Below are 24,398 nucleotides of genomic sequence, written 5' to 3'. Positions count from 1 at the left end.
TGTTTCTGCAGCTGCTCACCATTTGGTGTGACATCTTCACATACATCATGTAACATTCAGGAGAAAACTGATTTGCAGAAAATTGGTATTGGAGCCTGCATTCATTACAAAATTATGTCAAGTGGCTTTTGTATTCTTCCTTTTTACAAAAATCCGCTTGGACACAGGACCGACGTAAAAGCTGTTCCTTTGGCATTGGCAGACTCCATGACTATGTCACTGGGCTGTTGACCAGCTGCGACCCAAGCACACCTGGAGCGGGGATATCTCTGGGACAGGCCTCAACTTCCTGCTTCAGACCCCGAGGGGGCACCCAGGGGGGAGGGTGGGAAAGCTTTACTTTGTAAGCTCATCTCACTGCAAGGTTTGAAGACATTTTTATGGTACTTTCGTTCACATTTTAAAGACTTTCAGAGGAAAAGCCGATTCTAATCAATGTTAAATATGAAATGCAATTTTTGCCACCTTCCCTACTTCAGACTGAGTGGCAATGACTCAATAAATGGCCACAATTGTGACCGAACTTAAGGTAGAAGAAATGAAATACTTATACTGACTTTTGAAGGTACGGAGAGTTCAAGATTTAAACAAAACTACCTACCCTCACTAAAAACCGCCACTTCCATTCTGTCCACCATCATTAAAAAAAAAAAAAAAATTTTAGCAGCCCAAACCTGAACAAACCAACGTTGGATCCACAGAATCACGTAAAAACTTTCATGAAACATAGTGGCCAAGTAGTATTTCCCTCCAAATATATTAAGTGTGCAGTTACGGCGAAGAGCTGTTTTCTCCTAGACCAACAGCAGGATTCCCAACATTCACGGAGCTCCCGCTCCCAGCAGGCGGGCGCAGCGCCTGCGCACTAGGGCAGCACAGCAGAAAACCAGTTCTCACCCAGAGCTTGGAGATTCGTCAGGATGAGACACATGAGCACCTAGTGATGACTTCAGATGGTCACTCGGAACCACATTGGTTTTGGATATGAAACACGCAGCCCCCAGCACGGAGGCGTGGGACAGACATGAACAAGTCAACAGCTGGCTGTCACGCGTTATGCCACCAGCACACAGACCACCCGAGTCATGAACAGAAGTAGCTATGGGGCAGCAACAGCAGACAGAAGGTTTTAGAGAAAGGCGCATCTGCACTGCGGGGCTCCACATGCGCCCAGCCTGGTTTAGGGGCTCGGCCATCAGCGATGCAACCCAGTGAGCACGCCGGCTCTCGGCCCGCTTTGCTGAGCACGTCCGCCTTTCACTTACCACTCGCATTTCAGGATGCATCGTAGCTCTGGAAGGAAAACTGGAAAACTCACAGGTAAGAAATGTTGTCTATTAAAAGGAGTTTCACCTAAGCATTTATTAACTAGTAAGCAAAGAGACCCCAACAGGCTGTGGATTCCTCAGTAAAATGTAGAAAACAAGAAAGAGATCTTTTTCCCATATCAATTTTCCCTTATCTGGTGTTTTAATTTCATACCCCAAGTTTAAACAATAGGATTTCATTTATACCCAAAGGGATAAATGGATATTCATCTTTACCTTGAGGACTGATAACTGGCAGGTTTATAAAGGAAAAGAAATTCAAAACAAAGAAATCTCCACAAGAAGTCAGTCACACCAAGAATACTGTATCACTACAAATTTTATTCAGAAACGCATCTTTGTGATGTTTTTTTTTTTGTTTTTTAAAAAAAATTCCCATTATGAACTGGTTTGGTCAATCAACTACAACACTTTCTAGCAGACGTAAGGTAAAAATGGCTCGGCTCAGAATCGCCCCGATCTTTCACGGTCTCGAGATCGCCTCCTGTCCCGCTCCCGTCCCCCACCGCCACCACCGCCGCCGCCACCACCACCACGACCACGGTCTCTAGACCGAGAACGACGCTCCCGGGACCGGGACCTCGATCTATGCCTGCAACCAAGCAAAACAAGGAAATTGTAGCATCAATACTAACACTTTAAGTTACTGCACCTCATCAAACTGATGGCACTAATAAAGAACAAAATGCTGCCAACTAAATTGCAAGCCCTAACTATGATTTCACATGTTAAAGTTTCAGGAAAAAAAATACACAATTTATAATTGAATATGTCTGACATCTCACATCTTCAACGTCTTCTAAACCAACTCACATGCTCATGGGGAATCCTGATAAAACATGAACTGGACGCACATTACCCTCAACCCTCACCGGACAGACACCAGGCGCCCTGCCACTCAAGCCCTCCCCGCAGGTGCTCGTTAGCTACGGTGTCCACTAGGCCCATTTCTGGGATGGGAAAAGCAGAGTTTGCTTCTGTATCTTTTTGTTGACAATAAGACAGAATCACCAATAATGTCTGTGTGATGGGAGAGGGATGAGAACCCCTCCCTCTAGGATCAGAACTCAATCTAACTCGGAAGTAGAACCCATACTCCAACATCTTGATTCTCTCTGCTCTGTGACATGATGGTTGAGCATTTAAATGCCAGACCAGACACATGTGACTATGCCCAATTCTGCCAGTGTTTTTTTTTTTTTTTTTTTTGAGACACAGTCTTGCTCTCTCACCCTGGCTAGAGTTTGGTAGCATCATCAGAGCTCACAGTAACCTCAAACCCCTGGGCTCAAGTGGTCCTTCTGCCTCAGCCTCCCGAGTAGCTGGGACTATAGGCACATGCCACTACACACTGCTAATTTTTCTATTTTTTGTAGAGATAGGGTCTTACTCTTGCTCAGGCTGGTCTTGAAGCAATCCTGAGCTCAAGCGGTCCTCCTGCCTTAGCCTCCCAGAGTGCTAGGATTATAGGCGTGCGCCACCTTGCCCGGCCGTACTGCCAGTGTTTGGAAGGGAGGACACCACTAATACACCCCCAAATCAACAGAAACCCCCATGGGCACATGCAGTATTTAAAGGAAGTTACTGTATCTGGGAGAATAAACTACCGTACCACTCAATTCTTCATGAACTTCATTTTAGTGGTTACCATTTAACCACTCCCTTGTTTAAGTACCAAGGTTTGATCTCTACTGGAGAAGTGGGATGATTATTTTTCTGTGTGCAGGTAGATGTAGTGTATACTTTTATATTTTTAAATATGTACTGAGTTCTAAGCAGCACTTTCTAAACAGAGATAACACCTTCGCCATTTTTTGTTTTCTTAAGGGCAAAAAAAGCCATCAAGCATTACAATGGCCACATGGGAATACTCACTTCTTGCGCCGGCGCCCATATAGCTCACGCCGCAGTTCCCTGGAAATGGGCTTCAAATGCATGAAGTTACAGAAGCCGCCTCGTGTACATTCTCTGTGGGTCAGAAACAGCTTATTACCTGGTGCACACACAACCCTGGGCTGTGCCCAGTCACTGTGGAGGCGGTTGTGTCCGTCTGCCCCACACTCACCCCATCTCATACTGGCGGCAGCAGGCTTCTCTGAAGTCGGTCACAGGCGAGAGCTCAGCGTGGATCGGCTGTCCATTAAACCAACGGTTATTCAAGTCGATCACAGCCTTTTCTGCATCTTCTTCACGGCGAAACTGAAAAGAGAAAATAAAAATGGCTTGGTGCTCACACTTTAGTAACACATTTTCTTTTTTTTTTTTTTTTTTTGAGACAGAGTCTCACTCTGTTGCCCAGGTTAGAGTGAGTGCCGTGGCGTCAGCCTAGCTCACAGCAACCTCAAACTCCTGAGCTCAAGCGATCCTCCTGTCTCAGCCTCCCGAGTAGCTGGGACTACAGGCATGCGCCACCATGCCCGGCTAATTTTTTTCTATATATATTTTTAGCTGTCCAGATCATTTCTTTCTATTTTTAGTAGAGGTGGGGTCTCGCTCTTGCTCAGGCTGGTCTCGAACTCCTGAGCTCAAACGATCCGCCCACCTCGGCCTCCCAGAGTGCTAGGATTACAGGCGTGAGCCACCGCGCCCGGCCAGTAACACATTTTCAATCACTGATCCAAACAGATATTATGTGCTCACTTACATATAATAGGGTGGAATGATGTTGCAGGACAATTTAAAAAACCAGCCAACCCTTTATTTATGATTATGCCAATTGTTGCCTTCGTTTTCAAATCCAATTGGTTAAAGGAGCAAATGTAACGATTGTGTAGGCAAATGAGGTTTTATTTTTTTAAAAAAGGAAAGAGAACAAACATAAATGAATTAACTTCTCTCTAGTCCAAACAGCTTCTAAGCAACTGCTAGACATTCTTCACTAAAACGCCGCGGACTGGGCCCGCAGCTGATGGGGTGTGTGGCCGGCCAGACACCAGAGACACCTGAGAGCTGGCAAAGCACGGAGTCAACCCTCCGAGTCCTTCGTGAGCCTGAGCCTACGGGGTCAAGGTTAACCGCTACCAGGGCACCCGCTCCTCACTTGTCAGCCTGAGCTGCCGCACACGAGGCTGCCGCCGTCTTGTTCCTACCTTGACGTACACGTTCCCCACCAGGTGGTCTCCCAGGTTATCACAGACGTTCATCTCCTCAACTTCCCCATACTTCTCCTCCATTTCTGTAAAAACCTCCTAAAGGGAGATCACAGAGACTTAAGGATAGTTATATATGTTAAAAGTGTAATTAAATATAGCTCATGTGTAAGTATGGTTATTACTGGACAAAAATTTTAACTCCTTCCAAGCCGACACAGAAGGTCAAGAGGTCTACCAACCACAGCAGTCAATTTTCTTACCTCAAAAAATTCATCATAGTGTTCCTGCATCTCAACATCGCTCACTGCACCTGGAAACAACAGAAATCTTGCTGGTTAGAAGGGGTTAACCGAGAGTGAACTCTTGCGCTTAAACTCAAACTGCTACGACAACACACGAGATTATCTAGAGAAAACCCGGCAGAGCTGCACCCTGCAGCACTGGGCAGCCGCGGCACACAGCTGCTTGTTAATGGTGTGAAGTGTGCTGAGGTTTAAATGCCCCTGTGACAGTCTCAATTCTGGTTATTCAAGTATTAAAACCACAACCAGTTTTAATCAGCATCAAAAGGGCCACATTTTCACAAAGTGTGAGGAAAAGTTGACTCTCAAATTGATAAACTTTTAAATAAAATTTTTTTCCTTTTAAGATTTAGAATACAGGCCAAGTAAGCACACTGATTTGTTCCCCCTTTATTAGTTTAAAACGAAAGCGGAAATCAGGGTAAGTGATTAAGAGCTTATGTTCCTAACTAATTTCTTTCACAGACTGTCAGCCATAGAATGCTATAAATTTTTCTGATGCGATTAAAACCCAAGCAACCGTAAAGACTCGGTAGGATGATTATCAGGCACAATTACCGTATTTTAGGTGCCCCCAAATAAAGAGAAAGGTGCAATGCTTTGTGGAAGAAAGCATCCTTATCTTACATTCCAGAACTATTTCCATCAGTTTATTCTTCATAATTCACATGCACTAAGTGAAATCACGTCCCCTGTATGGGTAGATTTTGCAAATTTATCATTCTCTCTACCAAATTTTATGTTCAAATTCTAGAGTTCTCTAAACCCTGAGAAATCAAAAGCTGGCACATTGATAAACTGATGTTTCAGAGAGCCAGATGGGGGCAGGCAAAGGCCCGACTGGCGTCAGGTTGGGCCAGCCCAGTCTTGGACGGACCACACTCCTGGGTGACTGGTCAGCTGACAAGTCTGGCTGCCTCATCCGGTGCATCCCACCAAAGGCAGCTGACTTTGAGCTTGCTCAAAGACCTTTTTATCTTTAAAAACAAAAACTAACTTATGTTCTAATTCTGAGAGTGATTTAAGTTCACTTTCTAACCTATCTGAGGCTATGTTTCAGTTATTTTTGAATTTCAAGGAATATAGTTTGCTTTCAAACCCAAAACTTATTGAATGCAACTGCTACTTCTGACAGCCTGCCAGTGGTACCACGGGATATCCCAATTTAAAAGCTACCAGGAACATCCCCTCCTCCCCTGAGTAGAAATCAAGTTATAAACAACAGAAAAACTAGCCCAGAGAGGCCCACTCCAAAGGGCAGATTTTAATAATTAAAACTCATTTCCTTTTCCACATCAGAAAGAATGTGAGGAGGAAAAATAATATTTACATGCTCAAAGTTTTAGCAGCTTTGAGAAAAGGCTTTGTGGTGGTTATTTTAACTGCCTGGCTACATTCACTCTGCTCAAAATTTTTGAATCAATCAAAATGACTTGAAAAGCAGAGACAAGAGCAATAAAATACTAATTTACTAAAAATGTATTTATTTAAATGACTCGATCTATTTTAAATAATACAACTTGGAAAATAAACCTGTTTTCTCACAGAAATATTACTCTTAAAGTGGGATTCATATTTAACCTTAATTCACGCGTATGCACCTTTTTTCTACATGTCAAAGGGTATGCTAAAAAGAGCCAGTAATTTTAGGTAATTAATTTCTTCTTAAAATGCAGAATTAAAATCTCATTTAATTTGTACAATCTGGACCCCAGAATTGGAATATTTAGCAATAGCTAAACTTTTATTTGTAGTATACACAAAACAAGAGTACTGTGAATTGCAAATAAAGGCACAAAGAAAACTAATACAACATTCTATTGTCAATAAAGCACACACAGTCCCCAAGTCAACAATCAGGGCAAAGAATAATTACTGTTACTCAGTCACCTGCTTGTCACTCATTTTTATCCCAGGGAGGGGTTGTTAACAAAAATTATTTAAGAAGTTCACATATAAACATTTCCCTCTACCTATTGATCTTATTAAAGAAAAAAAAACCAAAACAAAACACCAGGTATTTTAAACCAAGGGTTACCAAGTAAATCCTGCTACCATCAGATTCAGGGAAAGAAACCTCTACTGTCAGGTCAGTATTAGCATGGAAAAGCATTCAGTGTCTCAGCAGGAAAATTTGCAAGAAAACCCCACCCCACACAGAAATGTGTACCCCTCTCTGAGCATGACCCAGGCCTCCCAATGTGGGGCCAGCTTCTGGGATCATTCCCCCAGTGCAGGTCACCCTATAAACTGAGGGGCTCCAGGTGAAAGGTGTACCCAATTGAGGTTTGTGGCTGTCCAAGGGTATCTCAACTTCTACTGCCTTGAAACATCTGGCAGATGAGAAGTATCTACCCTTCAGTTTGGACTCCTTGATTTTAATAAGAGTCCAGGTGTTCATTTCAATTTATCCACAAATGACTAAATTCCAGTGATTCCACAGCTGGATAGTTATAAAGAAATTAAATTCAACCTAAATTTCTTATTTCTCAGTACATGAAAAAATTCGTAATGTCTACTGAATGCCCAGTTTAGACTTAGCAAAGGAACTCCAACTCCTACAGCTGGAGATCGTACCTATGCAAAGTACATTCGTAAAAATTGAGTTTTTTTGTCAAGGACCTATCTGAACTGAGCACACCCACCCCAGTGTGACTAGTTGGCACAGGGCTGACAGGTGAGAAAACTCAGGGGTCAATGCAAGGTGCAGACCCTCGTTTGGGAAGCATGCTCAGAACAACACTCTCACAGCTGAAGTGTGACCTCCAGGATGGAGTTTAAGGAAAAAACGATAGTAAGAAATAAAATCTGAAAAATAATTTCAAAACAATTTGTTTTTTAAAGTTCCAGAAAGTGGGAGAAACATTCAAACACTGTTGCTCTTAGAGGGAAAAACATAACTCCATGTTTACTTCCAGTAGATTCCCCCTAGGATGACGGTCAGAGTAAAGAGAGAGAGAGAGCAGCAGCTCCACACTGTTTCAAAGGGTACCCTTTCCAGTCCCTTTTTCCCTTAACACGTGGGCAGGAGTGCAAATCTCCAACAGAGCTTTCCATGGGGTCAGTGGGACAAAAGCTCCTTGCCACCTCTACTGAAACGCGGTCCTTGACACTACCACGGCAGACCAGATGGAGTGGACACTGAGCTCTGACACGCAAGCCCAGGGAACCAGGGAAGGAACTTGTATGAACTTACAGCGCAAACCGTCAGCAGACTGGGAAGAGTTTTGAGGGTTACGGTAAATGTTCAAGAGGGCAATGGTCTGAAATACAAAACGCAACAACTTTATATTATGGAAAATTAAATGTAAACACTTAACCGGCTGCCTTTGGTAATCGCTTCAGTCGAGATTCAATGCTGAAAAAAGAGCAAGTTATTTTCTTCAGAAGCAGAGATGTTTTCTCTTAGTTGATGGCTGTCTTGAAACACCCTAACACTGCAATGTAACAGAGATCTCATGATATACTAATACTGTATTTCTGTTTACAGAATGTAAAAACTCTCCATTTCAAAATTTCAGTTCAGGTGAAAATGCAAAGAGCTTGCGAGGCTACTACCGAAATTTTCTTAGATGTTACAGAAAACTTTTAATGAACTGAGAAAGAAATGTGCCTAAATAAACTGATGAAAAAATTACTGTATTAGAGAAATACAATAATTATATATCATGAAATCTCCCTTCCTAGAGAAAAAATTATAATGGTGAAATAAAACCCACACTTATTGGGCAACTTACCTTCTTGATTCCTTAATATTCCTAAGATTTTTAATTTTACAGGAAGAACTTAACAAAGGCCAGGAGTTCAGTCACTGTAAAGACCAATGATCGGCTGATAATGTTAAAACCCAATTTCACATGGACGGACCCGCTCTCATGACAAAGGTCAATCAATGCAAGAGGCCCGGCCAGGAACCTTTCCTAGAAAAGCCTCCTGAACGTGGCCAAGTATCAAGTTCTTGCTGTGTGCGCCAAGGAGTTCCAGCACCTTGTCCTGTTTGCAACAGCTCTATGTCAGCAGCTCAGAAGCCAACATTGTTTGTCTCAATTAAGAGTGGGCTCTTTAACACCATTGTTTTAAAAAAATTTCTCCAACTGTGGGACTTACAGTGTGAGCCGTCAGCCGTCTGTGCACTGTTTTGGGGATTACGATAGATGTTTTGAATCAAGATGGTCTGCGGGGAAAAAAAAATAAAAAGGGGAATTCTACTGGCTGCTGTGCATATATTAGACAATTGCAAAGAGACAATTTGTTTGCAAATGGCTAAACGTTTGTTTGTTTTTCCCGCAAGTCAGACACTTGTCTTCTGAAGAGTACATCAAAACCATCATATTATGAAAACAGAGTTTGAGCAGTGACTTGGGTCAAGTCAGCCAGCAACCAAGAAGAAATTTTAATTGTTGTTTTGAGTAGTCCCACGTTATTAAATGTTTGAATACAAGATAAATCATAGAACACTACCATTTTCTTGTACTTCAAGCTAGCAGACACTAAGATGTGGAAAAATTCACATTATAATCATATTCCCCAGACAAAATAATTTTTTGAAACCAAATGCATAACTCAACCGTATGCAGTACATCAAATTCTCTGGTCTTAGCAAACAGGCACACCAAACAGGTTTCTTAACTGTCATGGATACCTGACTCTTATTTACACTTTCTTGGTGGGATCTCTGTTTACATAATACAATAGCTTAAAACATTTGTTCTTTTCCACTCCTTCTTTTAAGGAAAAAAATCCTTTTAGCCCTTGTGCTTTAAACTGGATCAGGCAGACTTGAAACCTTACACTGTACCGTTCTTCTTAAAATCAAGTTGTCTGAAAAAACAAACCATGTTTAAGTTAGTAGGCTAATATAATACATAAATCTTAATGTCCATATCACTGTAAGCTTACAAAGAAACCCACCCTAAATTATGCTAGAGATTTACCAGCTAGATCAACAACTGCAGGATTGAGAAAAATAAATGTTCAGTCTAAACAAGAGGTATGTAAAGCATTTTTGTAAGTGGTTTTACAAAACCAGCCGGTTCCCTTTCTAGCTCCCTTTAAAGGGCAGTGGTGTAAGACAGCTCCCCAGTCAAGGGTCTGCAGCTGGGAAACCTACCTGGGAGGAAGGTCCAGCAGCCAGACCATACACGCTTAGCCACTAGACTCAAACAGGCACCTGCACTCGGGGTCCAGCACCCTCTCTAAGCCATAGGTGCTTCCCCAAACTGACTTTACTCAGTTTCCAGCTGGAGTCACGACAGCGTGACAACTCTGATGCAAAGTTCAACTGAACCCTAATTGTCAAAAGTAAAATTCACTGTGGGTCTCACTCAGGTGATCTGGTAGTGGCTGTCTAATGAAGAAAACTTCACTCAAACGGGCAATGCAGGTCCATTAAAATCAGAGGTGGCTGGGATTACCTAAAAGCAACCAGCCAAATCAAACTGAGATGCTTCAGCTAACACAGACTACTAGCCCCTCAAACTCTAATGCGATCACCATGTTGTCTGATCCACAGTGCCCCAATTAACTTCACGTTTAGTATTCTGAGGTAATCTACCATTGAGAAAAAAACAAAGCAGGTGTCTCCGGCTAGCTTAAAGAAAACTCGTGTAATATGACTGAGTGGACACACACTTAAGGTGCATGGTTATTGTAAAATCTATGGCTGGTGGTTTAGGTGAGATTTAGTTCATAAATCAAATCATTTGTTTTAAAAAACAATTACAATAAATAGAAATTTAAAGCAAGGTTCTCCAATGTGCTGAAATTCACAAAAAGAAAGAGATATAACCAGAGGTATTAAAAGATAGATTCTTGTTATGCTAACACTTAGTAATTAGGAATAACGGAGGGGGAAAGCCATCTGTTCCCCTTCTAAAAATACACTGTGCTGTGGGGTTTTCCATGGGCTTTGATGGCAAAACACCCATGTCTCTTCCTTTCAGCTCACTTATACTGAGTGGTGGATTTTCTTAAATGCTTACAGGAGAACATACAGAAAGATGTGAGCTCAAGGGCAGAGGCTGGCAGCTTCCAGGGGCCACACACAATAGTCACATGATGGTTCAGAGGCTGCACATGCAGACTGCAACAGAGGGTTGGAAGGAGCTCACCAGCCCTAAGTCTAGAAAGACTCAAGTATAGATTTTCAAATTTTCCCATAAACTTGGGCAGAAGTTTTCTGCTATTACAGATGCTTTCTCCCTCTAATCCATCAGTGATTCCTTGCAGTGTGCAAAACCCTGCCTTTTCTTCAATTAACCAAAAATAAAACTATCAAAAAAAAAATCACAATTTTTGGTTCAACTGAACTCAGCAGGTGTAAGCCCAAGATAACAGGCCCCTACCTCTCGATTAACTGAACAGACAGGCTATGAACAATTTATGCCCATCTCCTCCTGGTAAGCTCTGTTTCATGTTTGCATGACATGATGCAACTTGCTGTTTCAACTAGGGGTCTGAAAGTAAGGACACACCCAGAGAAACTTGAGCAGTACAGCATGGTGGACCTGATGACAATCACTCTAGCTCATAAGGCAGCTCCATCACTGCTACTGGCCACAGGGAGCAAAGACCACAAAGACCACAAAGCCCACTCTGCATCCACTGGTGCCTGGAAAAGGGGCGCTGCCAGCCCTGGACACATATCTATTAGAGGGATAGGGAGAATGGCAGGGCACTGAGTACCAAGCACAGCCAACAAACAAACATTAGAACTTATTTTTAAACAAGTTCCTCTAATGATAAAAACAGGGAATGGTGCCCTCAGACCTTCCACTGGGAGTGGTTTACCTGCCTTGTTCTCATTGTAACAAAAGAACATATTCACTTAGGAACACAAATGGAAAAACGAGGGGAAAAAATGACTTGCTCAATGTTAGGAAATTATTAATTACCTCTAAAAAAGTACATGAAGTTTTGATAATTTACATGAAAACAAAAAAAAAAAAAAAAAGAAAGAAAAAAAAGAAAAAAGAAAAGAAAAAGCAAACAAACCTGGCTAAAGGTCGGTTTATTGTGCAACCGAGAGCACCTGTCTCCATGACGACACGCTCCAATTTTGAAATAAAATGAACAGTTGACTCTGTAAGGGAAAATAAGAGCTGATTATTTTGCTGGGAAAATATCAAACACATGGAAATATGTCATTACCATGATATACACTATCAAACTTTTTTTACTTCACAAAAACACAAGTGTACAGTTTTTTGTGGTAGTAAGCACCTTTCTTTTCCTTGCAATATTTTAGGACAGCTTTAACTTCAACTTCCCTTTCTACAAACATGCTAGTCTTTCAACAAAGCCTACTCTAATTCTAACCCAATTCCTCCTCATCAAAAACTAAATTTAACTTAACCTTATCTGTTCTCCAGTTTTCCATAATGAAATTCTCTACTGACAACACCAAACAATATAGTGTGTCAAGATCCTGCCTCTGTGACTAGCTGCCTAGGTCAGGGCAAGTCACCCCAGGTCTTAGGTGCCATCTGAAAAATGAAGAAAATGCTCTGGCATTCTTCCAAGCTAGAGAGAATGTATGTGTGCTCCATACACAGTGCTCACTAAGTGCTATCATTATCTAAGGAAAATAGAAAAAGTTGGTTCTCTCAAAACCTATGAGACCAAACCAACAGGAAATTAAAAAAAAAAAAAAAAAAAAAAGGTCTGAAGTGAATAACTCTCCTGGTTTCAGTATTCTGAAAATGAGCTATTAGGGGACTGATCCAACATGTCTTAAGAGATACCAAAGGTCATCTTCTGTCACTACCGCAAACCCCTTCCTTAATACTGTTTAAATACTTTGATGATCCAGACCAAATGAAAACCAGCAATCATGCCCGTGTGACAGCAATGCCAGGTGGTTTAGCAGAGCTGTGATGAATTATGAAATCTTACTAGATGAACTCCATTCAAATTTCAACTTGCAGAGGTGGGAGGGCTACCCCGTAAATTCAATGTTTTAGCAAGTGCCATTTGTTTCAACAGTCAATCCAGAGTTAAGATGGAAGGTCCTCAACCTTGACGAAATGTGGAAGACCATGAATACTGACTAGCCACTGATGTACTACCAGGTAGCAATAAACATGGGCCCGTATGAATTTATCAGGAGAGGAAAATGATTACTACGTATATTTTCAAGCTTGCAAGCTTATCTTAGAAGTCTCACTTTAGATTATCTAACTTGAGTGGACAACAATATATCTTTAGGAAGTCACCTGAAAATGAAGAAAGAGCTTATTTAAAAAATATCTCAGAATGGGCAAACCCCTTCCTTAAACAATTAATATCCAATTATTTCATATAATTAAAACAATTCTTGTTCCTGTACTTGCAGTGATGGCTTTCATTTCACAATACCCAGTTACTTAGAGTTTAGTAAATTAATCAAAATTTTTCTAGCAATAAACTTCAGTGGTCTACTTATTAAATTACTGAAATAAAATGAAAAGATATAAAAGATACCATTTACTATCACATAAAAGCTATTAGAAAGGCTATGCTTGGATCTAGAAAATGTCCATAACTTCAAATGTATAATAAGCTGGCTTTTTTTTTTTTTGAGATGGGTGTTCCACTCTGTGGTCCAGGTTGGAGTTAAGTGGCCCGTTCACGGCCTGAACTCCTAGCCTCAAGTGATACTCCTGTCTCAGCCTCCCAAAATGTTGGGATTACAGGCGTGAGCCACTGCATTCTACCAAAAGCTAAATATTTAACTGGTAGAGACCTACATTTTACTACTAGCTTAAATTAAAAAAAAAAAGTTAATGGGAACCATTGTCTTCATTTTTTACGAGTTGATCTTGTTTTCTAGAGGCTAAAACCCCACATCTCCTGGAAATGAAGACATAAGTAACCTGGATTAAAAAAAATCAACTTTTCAGAACTGAAACCATGACTTTCACAGTACAGCCCCAATAGGTTGAGATGTGCTTAATTATAGCAGAAATATAAAAATGTTATCAGAATAAACCTTTAAAGTAAAGTTTTTCTTTTGTAAGACAGAGGTCATGGTACATACAAATATAAATGAAAAGGTGAAATTAATGATGCCCCTGATTCTGCATAAATTCTTCAGCCTAAACTCAGAGAAACCTCTCATACCAGAAAAGCTGCTCTATTCATTCACCAAGATCATATTCAAAGGCCAGCTTCCCAAGCCACCTCCTCTGTCATCTCACAGCATTTAGGGTACACACTTTCCCATAGCACTTAACACATTTTAATGTGTTTTACTTTAATTATCTTTATGAGGACATGTACCTCCTCCCTTCATGACTTCCTTGAGGACAAGACCCAAATTTTATCCATCTTTGAGTCCCCAGAGATTGGTCTACAGTTGACACCCAATAAATGTTTTCAGAGTGACTATGACTGGTGATCCTGGCATAAGAGTTTGCTAGAAAGAAACAACACAGGAGATTCCAAACAACACAGGAGATTCTATTATGTGTAAAGAGGACATTTTACAAGATAGACTCCATCCTGGAAAACAGAAACATTTTAAACAGTGTATAAAAAAAGTGGCATTAAAAACATTATGACAAATGTAGGGGCTTCTCACTGAAAATATAAATTCATGAACGCTTTGTAGGGCACTGAAAAATGCCAAGATGGTAACTACTTACTTAAAGAGTAGATTAAGCCAGACGTGTCGTCTTTAGGTTTTCAAAGTAAGAATTATCCTTAAACTAGAGCCATTCCCCTGAATCTGAATTTCAGCCAATGCACTGGAAACTACTATGTGTCAAGTTGGCAATTAAACAAAAGTGAAATTAAATTTTTTACTTTTAACCTAACAATTGATTAGGGAAGGCATGCAACCTAAAAAAAAAAAAAAAAAAAAACCTACCAAAACATCTTTTCCTTATACTGGAATTGCATATTCAATTACAGACAGTCCTCGACTTAACATCTGTCGACTTTTACGGTGGTTTTACTCGGGGTATTAAATGCATTTACGATTTACGATGGGTTTATCGGGACGCAATCCCGCCGTAAATGGAGGAACTTCTGTATTTTAAGAGCAGACTATGTCTTTTACGGCCAGTAAATTCAGTAGTCTCCGTGATACTTTTTCACATCATGTCCTTGCTGCCGACCCCATAATCGCTATAACAGGCAAGAAGCTTGTTAAGTGGGTAAAACCCCAGCACCGAGGACCCTCTAAGTTATCTAGCGACTTAACGTCGGCTTGCCCGACGTGACGCTAAAAGCCTGAAGCTGGAAGAAACGTGTTCACAGCGGAGAGGCCCAGATCCGTCAGACAACTTCAGCACCACACGAGGCGGCTTCCGCGCGCTGACGGGCGGGTGGCCGGGACCCGGGGGAGAGGGCGCGGCCGCGGCGCCCCCAGAGCCGGAGCCAGCCGCCCGCCGGCGTGCTCCAGCGGTCCAGCTCCCCGCTCCCGCCGCGCGGCCCACGAGGCGGCAGCGCGCGGCTTGGGAGGGCGCGCGAGGGGCCGGAAGGGCCCGCGCTCCTTCCCGCCGCCGCGCCCCTCCCCCGCCCCGCGCCGGCCCGCCGCCGCCCAGCCGCCCCGCCGCCCCGCGCCCGGCCGTGCCCCAGCCCAAAGCCCTGGCGGGCGGCTCTCACTCACTTGTCTTTCTCGGTGCCGAAGATGGAGGCCAAGTACTCCGCCATTTCCCACCCGCCGCCGCCGACCCCGCCGCCGACGCTGCCGACGCTGCCGACGCCGCCGACCCCGCCGACGCCCGCGGGAGACGTCACCCGGACGCGACGACGCTCTCTCCGCCCCCGGCGTGGCGGCGCTACCCAATCCGGCGCGGCGCTCCCTGGGCGGGGGCGAGACGCAGTGCGCGGGGGCGGGGCGTAGCGCGCGCGGGAGGCCTCCGCCTATCGGCGCGGGAGCCCGGCGCCCCCTGCCGGCGCCCTCCTGCCCGCACACTCTCGGCAGGCCTGGGCGGCCGCGGACGGGAGTCCGGCCTGGGGCTCTCCGCGGAACGGCGGGGCTGGGGAGCCTCGGCTCGCCCCGCCGCGGGAGCACTAGAGAGTGCCGGCTTTCCGCTCCCGGGTCGGCCCCGTCTCCTTAAAAGAGAAAGCCTGAGGCGCAACGAGTATAGGTGGAGTTTACTGGGGCCAAGTTTGAGGTCCGCCCCCCCGGGGCTTGGAGTCAGGTGGCCCTGAATGTACGCGCCGTTGAGCAGCTACCTGTAGCTCGTTAAAGGAAAAGAAGAGCCATTTCTTAAGTTGTTTACAACGAGTTTACATTAAAATAACACAAGCTCCGGACTCCGGAGTGGCTGCCCAGTCCTCTCCATATTTCAAATTCCGGGAAGACAGATGAGGGCGAGGTGAGGCTGCTAGTCCGGAGCAAATGCTCTGGACAGCCGCCCCGGGCAGGGAAGTCGGGTGCTCAGTCCAGGGCCTGACCGGTTGTGCAAACCTCTCGCAGCTCCCACTGAGCTATTTTCTGTTCTCAGACCCTCCGCTCCCCTGCCAGCACCCTTGCCTGCCCGGCCACCCAGAGGTGGAGCTGGCAGGCCTGTGACCCGCTTCTGGGATACCCTCTCAGTCCCCTCAGGGCACCAGGTTGGAACCATTCAGTTGGAAGGGTTCTATTCATTCCTCCCCTAGTTTAGCTCCATGATGTAGTCATTTTCATCTGGTCTCCTCATTCCTCAACTCACCTTCAATTTGCCCAATTTCTAATCCAGGTGTCTACTATGGTTGGGTCTTCACCAGGCAAGCCCCTGGCCATGGGGCAGGACCATAGGGTCATCCTGACTGTGCAGAGCCGAAGGCTGTGCCCCCCACATTTGGATTTGCCTGTTAGAATAGCATTTCTCTTGACAACAGAGCATCCTCCCACCTGGGAAAGAGCTGGATCAGCAAACTGGAAACCTCTTTGGAGGAGCAGGGCCTCAGGAGTGAGGCTAGAGAAGTGACAGGACAGATGCCAGTCTACCAGGCGGTGTCATGTCTAGCAGGCGGTGTCATGTCCGGAGGGTGCAGCCGCAAGACACAGTCCAGGAAGGAAGACTGTTGGAGAGTTGAAAGTTGGTGTCAACCTTAAATAGCGATATGCAGAACATATGAATAAGTATAGTGGAGAGCTTATTGAAGCCCAAAGCTGGAGGATGGCCACGGGGGGAGTGGGAGTGTACACTCAGGACAACTTGAATCTGTGCTCCCAGGGGCCCATCCTCAAGCTTTGCGCTCAAACTCTGCTTAATCAAATTTTGTGAATCTCATTATTTGAGGTGGACATTTTGGCGATCCAGAAGGTACCCCAAGTGGGCCTCCAGCGATCCCTGCCACTTTGCAATGGGACCCTCAGTACCAGCACGAACAACTTTGGCTCTCTAGACCACACTGGAGTCAGTGGACCCTCTGATAAGGCCCTCTTGGATGTGAATCCTCTTGGCGAGCTTGAGGATTCAGACTTTGTTCAAGCTGCACTCATTCCTAATTTGACGGGGCTGGAATGGAAGCTCTCCCGAAAGGTGGGAGTTATTAATACATCTGTTATTCTCGAGAGATTCTGCCGGTCACGGATTTGTGATTTTCACTTTTCTGTGAGGTTAAGACTTTGTTTTAACCTTAGAGTTTGCAACCATGATCCTCTCGTTTGAAATCTGGTCAAGGAGAAAACAGTTTCTCTTTGAAAAGAAGAAGTGAATCTTTGTGGCTTCAGCAAAAATTGTAATTTTTAAAACTGGCTACATTGTGAGGCTCAGTTCCATTGACAAATCCAAAACATTCTTGAGTGACCAAAATAGTAACAGGCTCTTTATGAGACCTACCTACTAGGTTTTTGGTCATTCAGGAAGAAAAATCTAAATTTCGGGCAATTAATTGTACTTGCATCACTGAGTCTTCCTCCTTAAGGAGAGATCCACCGTTAGAAACACCAGCTAGGTTTATACTTAAAACTTATGACACCTGTTCATGCAACTGTGTAGAAAAAATGGGTCTCACATAACTCACAATTACCTCAAGTTACAATGGCCAAAATGGGGTATCTTCGAAATACCTGAACTAGTTTATTTGTGCATTGAATTAGAAAAAGCTGGCTCTAAAATAAAACAAAATAACTTGGATTGTTATTGTCAATGATAATTAAAAGCTTCTACAAGAGGTTCTGATAAAGTCATTTCTTTGCAAGAGGAAAACAAAAGATTGTCTAAAACTATTTCTAATTTAAAAAAGACTTCAGTGGCTTTCTCCCTTTTGCCCACAAACTGCCCCTTTTCCTTCAACCCCTGTAATCTGAGCTCAGCCCTTTCCACTTGTTTCCTGGGACCACATACCTCCTAGGCAGAGATTTTTGGAATTCCACAATGCATACATTTCCTTCTCTTAAAAGGGGGAAATATATCTAAGTTTAAAACAAAAGAAACAAATGGAACGACTACAGAACAAGAATGAAACTACTGAAATTATAAAAATACAGATCCAAGAAATTTTTTTTTCTAAACCAGGCCTAATGAGTGACACCAATGATTTATTGACCCAATATCAGACAATACCCTTTAAATGCCCTGCTGGACTTTGCAGTCTCTTGGAGACATAAACCTTATCATGTGTTTGAAACGTTAACATCCAGGGAATTAGCTAAGCAGCATTCCAGCTGAGATCCAATCTGAAATTAAAGTCCTTTAAATGCGCAAACTGCCTGCTTTGCATCCTCTGCCGGACTTTTTTTTTTTTGAGACAGAGTCTCACTCTGTTTCCCAGGCTAGAGTGCTGTGGTGTCAGCCTAGCTCACAACAACCTCAAACTCCTGGGCTCAAGCGATCCTTCTGCCTCAGCCTCCCGAGTAGCTGGGACTACAGGCATGTGCCACCATGCCTGGCTAATTTATATATTTCTAGTTGTCCAGATAATTTCTTTCTATTTTTAGTAGAGACGGGGTCTCGCTCTTGGTGAGGCTGGTCTCGAACTCCTGTCCCGAGTGATCCTCCCGTCTCGGCCTCCCAGAGTGCTAGGATTACAGACATCAGCCACCTCGCCTGGCCTCTCTGCCAGACTTAACAAAAGTTCTCTACCCCATTGCCCAGTGGCTATGATTCTGTGCCTTAACAGCTGCAGCTCAGGTTCAGTTCCCAGTCAGGAAACCAGTTTTGTTTGTTAAATCACTTATATGACTCTTGACCTTTTGTGGTGTCAATGGAAAGGAATAAACTCTGTAAAATGATTTAAAGAGGTTTATTCTGAGCCGAATATATGCAACCATGGCCCAGAGAGCCACGCCCAAGAATCCTTGAGCAGGTGGTCTCACAGTGGCTGGGTTACTTACAGTTTGGTTTTACACATTTCAGGGAGACAGGAATTACATGCACATTCATAAATCAATGCATGGAAGATGTACATTGGTTTGTCGGAAAAGGCAGGACATCTCGAAGCAGGGGATTACAGGATATGGGTGGGTTTAAAGATGCTTTGATTTGTAGTTGGTTAAAGAAATGAAGCTTTGTCTAGAGGCTTAGAATGTTTTAGGCTAAGATAAGGGCCGGGCGCGGTGGCTCACGCCTGTAATCCTAGCACTCTGGGAGGCCGAGGCGGGAGGATCACTTGAGGTCAGGAGTTCGAGATCTGCTTGAGCCAGAGTGAGACCCCTGTCTCTACTAAAAATAGAAAGAAATTATATGGACAGCTAAAAAAATATATATATATAGAAAAATTAGCCGGGCATGGTGGCACATGCCTGTAGTCCCAGCAACTCGGGAGCCTGAGGCAGAAGGATCGCTTGAGTCCAGGAGTTTGAGGTTGCTGTGAGCTAGGCTGACGCCACGGCACTCTAGCCTGGGCAACAGAGCGAGACTCTGTCTCAAAAGAAAAAAGGTTAAGGAAATCTGTTAATCAGAGACGAGCCACTGGACATATACTGGACATAGATGAAGACTCAAGTGATCTGTTAAGTAAACTGATGACCTGCAGGTGTGGTTTAAGGTTTGTCTTACATGCCTCAGAGTTGTTAATAATTTTGTATCTTGGGGGTAGGGAGGGAAAAAAAAAAATACAAAATGCTTTAGTATCCTGTTGTTACAAAGAGCAACTCCCAAAGGGACGGGGCATAGGACCCTCCCTTCTCCTCATGGCCGGCAACTGGGCTTTAAGGTTTGTTTTTTTTTGGTGGGGGGAGGGTCCCTGTGGCCAAGAAGGGGTCCGTTCAGCCGGCTAGGGGGACTTAAGATTTCATTTTAGTTCTCAGGGGTCCCCATTTGTTATTGACCCATTTTCCTGTCATGGACAGCTTTTGGTTTCCTCTTTGTCCATCTGTGGAGCTAAGGAACTTTCGAGCCTTTATGCGGTGGTTGTCAGCTGAGACACTGGGACCCCGAGAATGTAGCCAGGCGGAGGTGTGGGTCACACCCCCTTTGTAGGGCTTCGCTCTCTTTGGGCTGTCTTTGGGGTGGTTCTGGGTCTTGTGAGGATGACGTTGAACATCTTGGCAGGGGCCTTGTTCATTCCTGGTTAAGGCTCGTTGGTTTTGGTGAGTCACTTGAAAAGGTACCTTCGGTTTACAAAGAAAAGCTGTTTATAAAAGAGAGGCCCTCAGATTAAAGTAGGCTAACTTTTTCAGAGCTCTCCGAGCTGAGTCCAAACACAGAGAATGTTTTCTTTGTCTCATTCATTAAAGGGCTCCACCCTAATATCGCTAATCTAATCAAGGAAGCAGCTAAGTGGACGGGATCACCCATCTAACTAGGTTGGTCTCCAACACACAGCTTTCTGGCATTTAGCTGCTATTTTGAAACTTTTTGTACGATAAATTTACATCTGTAAAGGAAATACCGATTTATAAGGGCATCTCCCTTGCTACACCCAAACCACTAGAAACTTTATGATGGGGCAGACATTGGCTCAAAGTTTACATAACAAACCTTTTTTTCTTTTTTTGAGGAGAAGGAAAGAAGAGCTTATTAATTTGCCAGCAAATGAGGAAGTTGGCAGAGTCCCGTCTCAAAGTACCAACACCCTCTACAAACCTTACCTTGGTTTAAGATATTAATACTTTTCCTGGCAATCTGGTCTTGACTGGCCTTTAGCAACGTCAGCAATTCATGGTGTTTAGATCTAAGTTATATGCCTTTGCGATGCAAACTTTCACCTGGTCGTGTCTTTGGAAGTACAAATTTAGGGTTGCCTAGCTAACAGTTATTTAGGGCTTGGTCATCTAAAGCGGGGAGAGAAACTATTTGAAAACTAGCAAATGAAGAACCTTATAAAGCTATTAAAATCTGCTTCAGTCTGTGTGTCTGTATGTCTGTATGTCTATATGTGTTATGTGTATGTGATATTTCACTACCAAAATATAGGAAAGCGCTCTAATTAATTGACTTACAGAAAAGGTAAGCACTTGGCCGGGCATGGTGGCTCAAGCCTGTAATCCCAGCACTTTGGGAGGCTGAGGCAGGAGGATCACTTGAGGCCAGGAGTTTGAGACCAGCCTGGGAACATAGTGAGGCCCCATCTCTACAAAAAATTTAAAAATTAGCAGAGCGTGGTGGCCCGCCCTTTAGTCTCAGCTACTCGGGAGGCTGAGGTAGGAGGATCGCTTGAGCCTGAGGAGTTTGAGGCTGCAGTGAGCTATCATGATGCCACTGCACACTACCCAGGGTGACAGAGCAAGACTCTGTCTCAAAGGCCGGGCGCAGTGGCTCACGCCTGTAATCCTAGCACTCTGGAGGCCGAGGTGGGTGGATCGTTTGAGCTCAGGAGTTCGAGACCAGCCTGAGCAAGAGTGAGACCCCCGTCTCTACTAAAAATAGAAAGAAATTATATGGACAGCTAAAAATATATATAGAAAAAATTAGCCGGGCACAGTGGCGCATGCCTGTAGTCCCAGCTACTCGGGAGGCTGAGACAGGAGGATCCTTTGAGCTCAGTAGTTTGAGGTTGCTGTGAGCTAGGCTGACGCCACGGCACTCACTCTAGCCTGGGCAACAGAGTGAGACTCTGTCTCAAAAAGAAAAAAAAATAAGCACTTAAATAAAATATTTTATCAGAAAAATAGGAACTAACTCAAATACATTTTAGTTCACATGACTGGGGTAAAGCTTTGGTAAATAAGACTGGCTTAATTTTGCTGGTTTAATTAAAACAACTGTGTCTTCTAATCAGCCAAATATCAATGTATTTAACTTTAGGGTTTTTGCTTAAGTGGCAATTGTTTGACGTTTGCAGGCAAAAATAATAAAGAAATAACTTGAGATAATGGCTAGCTTATTTTAATGAATTAGTAAAGCATAATTGTTAAGAATGAATAAATTAAATGAATGTAAGTGGAATGAAAGTTTTTAAATGGATTTTTCATAGTTCAAAAATCTTTTTCGGGCCGGGCGCGGTGGCTCACGCCTGTAATCCTAGCACTCTGGGAGGCCGAGGCGGGTGGATCGCTCGAGGTCAGGAGTTCCAGACCAGCCTGAGCAAGAGTGAGACCCCGTCTCTACTAAAAATAGAAAGAAATTATATGGACAACTAAAATATATATATACAAAAAATTAGCCGGGCATGGTGGCACATGCCTGTAATCCCAGCTACTTGGGAGGCTGAGGCAGGAGGATTGCTGGAGCCCAGGAGTTTGAGGTTGCTGTGAGCTAAGCTGATGCCACGGCACTCATTCTAGCCCGGGCAACAGAGTGAGACTCTGTCTCAAAAAAAAAAAAATCTTTTTCATTAACTTTATCGTAAAGTCATGTATGTTAAATAATAGGTAATCATAAAACATCTGAGTCCTATGTATAGAAAAGTTAAATATATTTAGATCTATTAATAAACAAAAATTTGAGGAACCATCTCTTTAAAAATTGTGAAATGGATTTCATCTATAAATACTGGCACAAAACAGTTCAAAATTACTTCCTAGGATTTTCACTGGAAATTAAGGTTACCAAGAGTTACAATTGTATTTAAATATATGTCATTAAAACTACTAGATATAACAGAGAGAATTCTATATACAGAGTGGTAAAGTAAGTAATATGTGTTTTTGGTAAAGAAAGTGAAAAGAAAGAGTAATTTTTTTCTGTTGCATGAGAAAATTTTGTGTGGTCAAAATGATAACAGAAGCTTACTTTCCTTCCCCACCCATGATAAGGTGGGAAGGAAAGTAAGGTTTGTCTTGAGGCAGAGTGCCCCTGTGAAAGGAAGTGTCGGACAAAACCGAAGGTTTCAGCAAGTTGTAGGTGTTTTTTTTTTTTTTTTTTTTTGCAGTTCCAAGAGAAAAGTTTATAGCATTAAAAACCGATGTCAAAAAAAGAGAAAGGTCTTAAACAATCTAACTTTATATCTCAAGAAACTGGAAAAAGAATAAACAAAGCACAAAGTTAGCAGAAGGAAGTAAATGACAATGATTAGAGTGGAAATAAATGACATAGAGACTAGGAAAATGACAGAAAAGGTCAAGAACCCGAATTGGTTTATGAAATGCTGAGCCAAATCGAATGCTCTGCATACATGTCTCAAAACAGAGCACCTCCTGGGCCGGCTGTGTTCAATACCCTGTTGCAGAGGTTCCATCTTTCCCCTCCCTCGAAGGGAACGTCACAGACATGCCCCAGAGTCCTCCTCGCATGTCCAGGGACAGAGCTGAGTCACACTGTAAGTCCAGCAGGATCCCTGTGTCTGAGCACGTTGTGGAAAGTTTGTGGAAGATTAATCTCATGAAAGCCGTTTTGTGTGTAATCAGGTTAGCTAAAATTAGAAGGGAATTATTTATAATTTTTTTTCTAAAAATTGAGCATTAACATCAAAAGCACACTGACGCAAGACCAGAGTCGGGCCCTGTGTCAGAACAGCATGTTTTTTTTGGAGCGTTCACCTGCTTTTTAATGGAAAATTGTAAGAGGTCATAAAAGTGTTCTGGAAATCTTATCTTGTGTGGTCACAGCTGACTGAGATGGGATAATTTGTTTGCAAGGTTTTATTAAAATTAGCTTTAATGCCAGGCGAGGTGGCTCACACCTGTAATCCTAGCACTTTGGGAGGCCAAGGCGGGAGGATTGCTGGAGGTCAGGAGTTCGAGACCAGCCTGAGCAAGAGCGAGACCCCGTGTCTACTAAAATAGAAAAATGAGCCAGGCATGGTGGCGGTGCCTGTAGTCCCAGCTACACGGGTGGCTGAGGCAGGAGGATCGATTGAGCCTAGGAGTTTGAGGTTACTGTGAGCTAGGCTGACAGCACGGCACTCTAGCCCAGGCAAAAGAGCAAGACTCTGTCTCAAAAAAAACAAAAACAAAAAAATTTCTCAGGAAATTAATGTGGTTACTAGAACCAGGGTGGATGACCAGACCAGGGCCACCTGTACCACCCACCTGTCTATCCATCCGTCCACCCACCCATCTATCTATCCATCCGTGTGTCCATATATCTGGCCTCCACCCATTTGTCCATTCATTTCTCTTCATCTGTCCATCCTATTTGTCCTTCCACCCATGCATCCATGCATTCACCTGTCCGCCCATTTGTTCATCATCCATCATTCATTTCATCTTCCCATCCATCCACCCACATGTTCATCCGTCTCTCCATTGTCTACTCATCCATTTGTCCATCCATCTGCCTGTCTGTCCTTTCCTCCACCCATTCATCCATCCATCCTTCCATCAGATATTTCTGATATTTCATATATCTCACATCTGATATGTCAGATACTGTGGCAGGTGCACAGACACAAACTGGGAAGACAGATCTCCACTTAGAAGTCTGCCGGACACC

At 43.4% G+C, this 24,398-nt stretch overlaps 1 protein-coding gene across 4 annotated transcripts; it reads right to left on the bottom strand.

The window, feature by feature from the left end:
* Window positions 1–1,629: 1,629 nt before the first annotated feature.
* Window positions 1,630–15,450, bottom strand: U2AF1 (U2 small nuclear RNA auxiliary factor 1). Of its 4 annotated transcripts, XM_069474925.1 has the most exons (9): window positions 15,314–15,442; window positions 11,716–11,803; window positions 8,830–8,896; window positions 7,919–7,985; window positions 4,681–4,730; window positions 4,418–4,516; window positions 3,394–3,527; window positions 3,204–3,296; window positions 1,630–1,920 (listed from the first exon to the last, which is right to left on the bottom strand). In XM_069474925.1, the coding sequence occupies exons 5-9, from the start codon at window positions 4,708–4,710 to the stop codon at window positions 1,773–1,775; spliced, it is 504 nt and encodes a 167-aa protein (XP_069331026.1). In that variant the 5' UTR covers window positions 4,711–4,730; window positions 7,919–7,985; window positions 8,830–8,896; window positions 11,716–11,803; window positions 15,314–15,442; the 3' UTR covers window positions 1,630–1,772. The 4 variants fall into 4 exon arrangements, with proteins under 4 accessions (XP_069331026.1, XP_069331024.1, XP_069331025.1 ...); XM_069474923.1 differs by lacking the exon at window positions 7,919–7,985 and having other exon boundaries at window positions 15,314–15,450; XM_069474924.1 differs by lacking the exons at window positions 7,919–7,985; window positions 8,830–8,896 and adding an exon at window positions 8,043–8,080.
* Window positions 15,451–24,398: the final 8,948 nt, after the last annotated feature.

This window comes from Eulemur rufifrons, chromosome 7 (genome assembly GCF_041146395.1).
Source record: "Eulemur rufifrons isolate Redbay chromosome 7, OSU_ERuf_1, whole genome shotgun sequence".
NCBI classification, from domain to species: domain Eukaryota; kingdom Metazoa; phylum Chordata; class Mammalia; order Primates; family Lemuridae; genus Eulemur; species Eulemur rufifrons.
The sequence above is the reverse complement of the archived record's forward strand: the minus strand, read 5'-3'. Positions and strand labels throughout refer to the sequence as shown.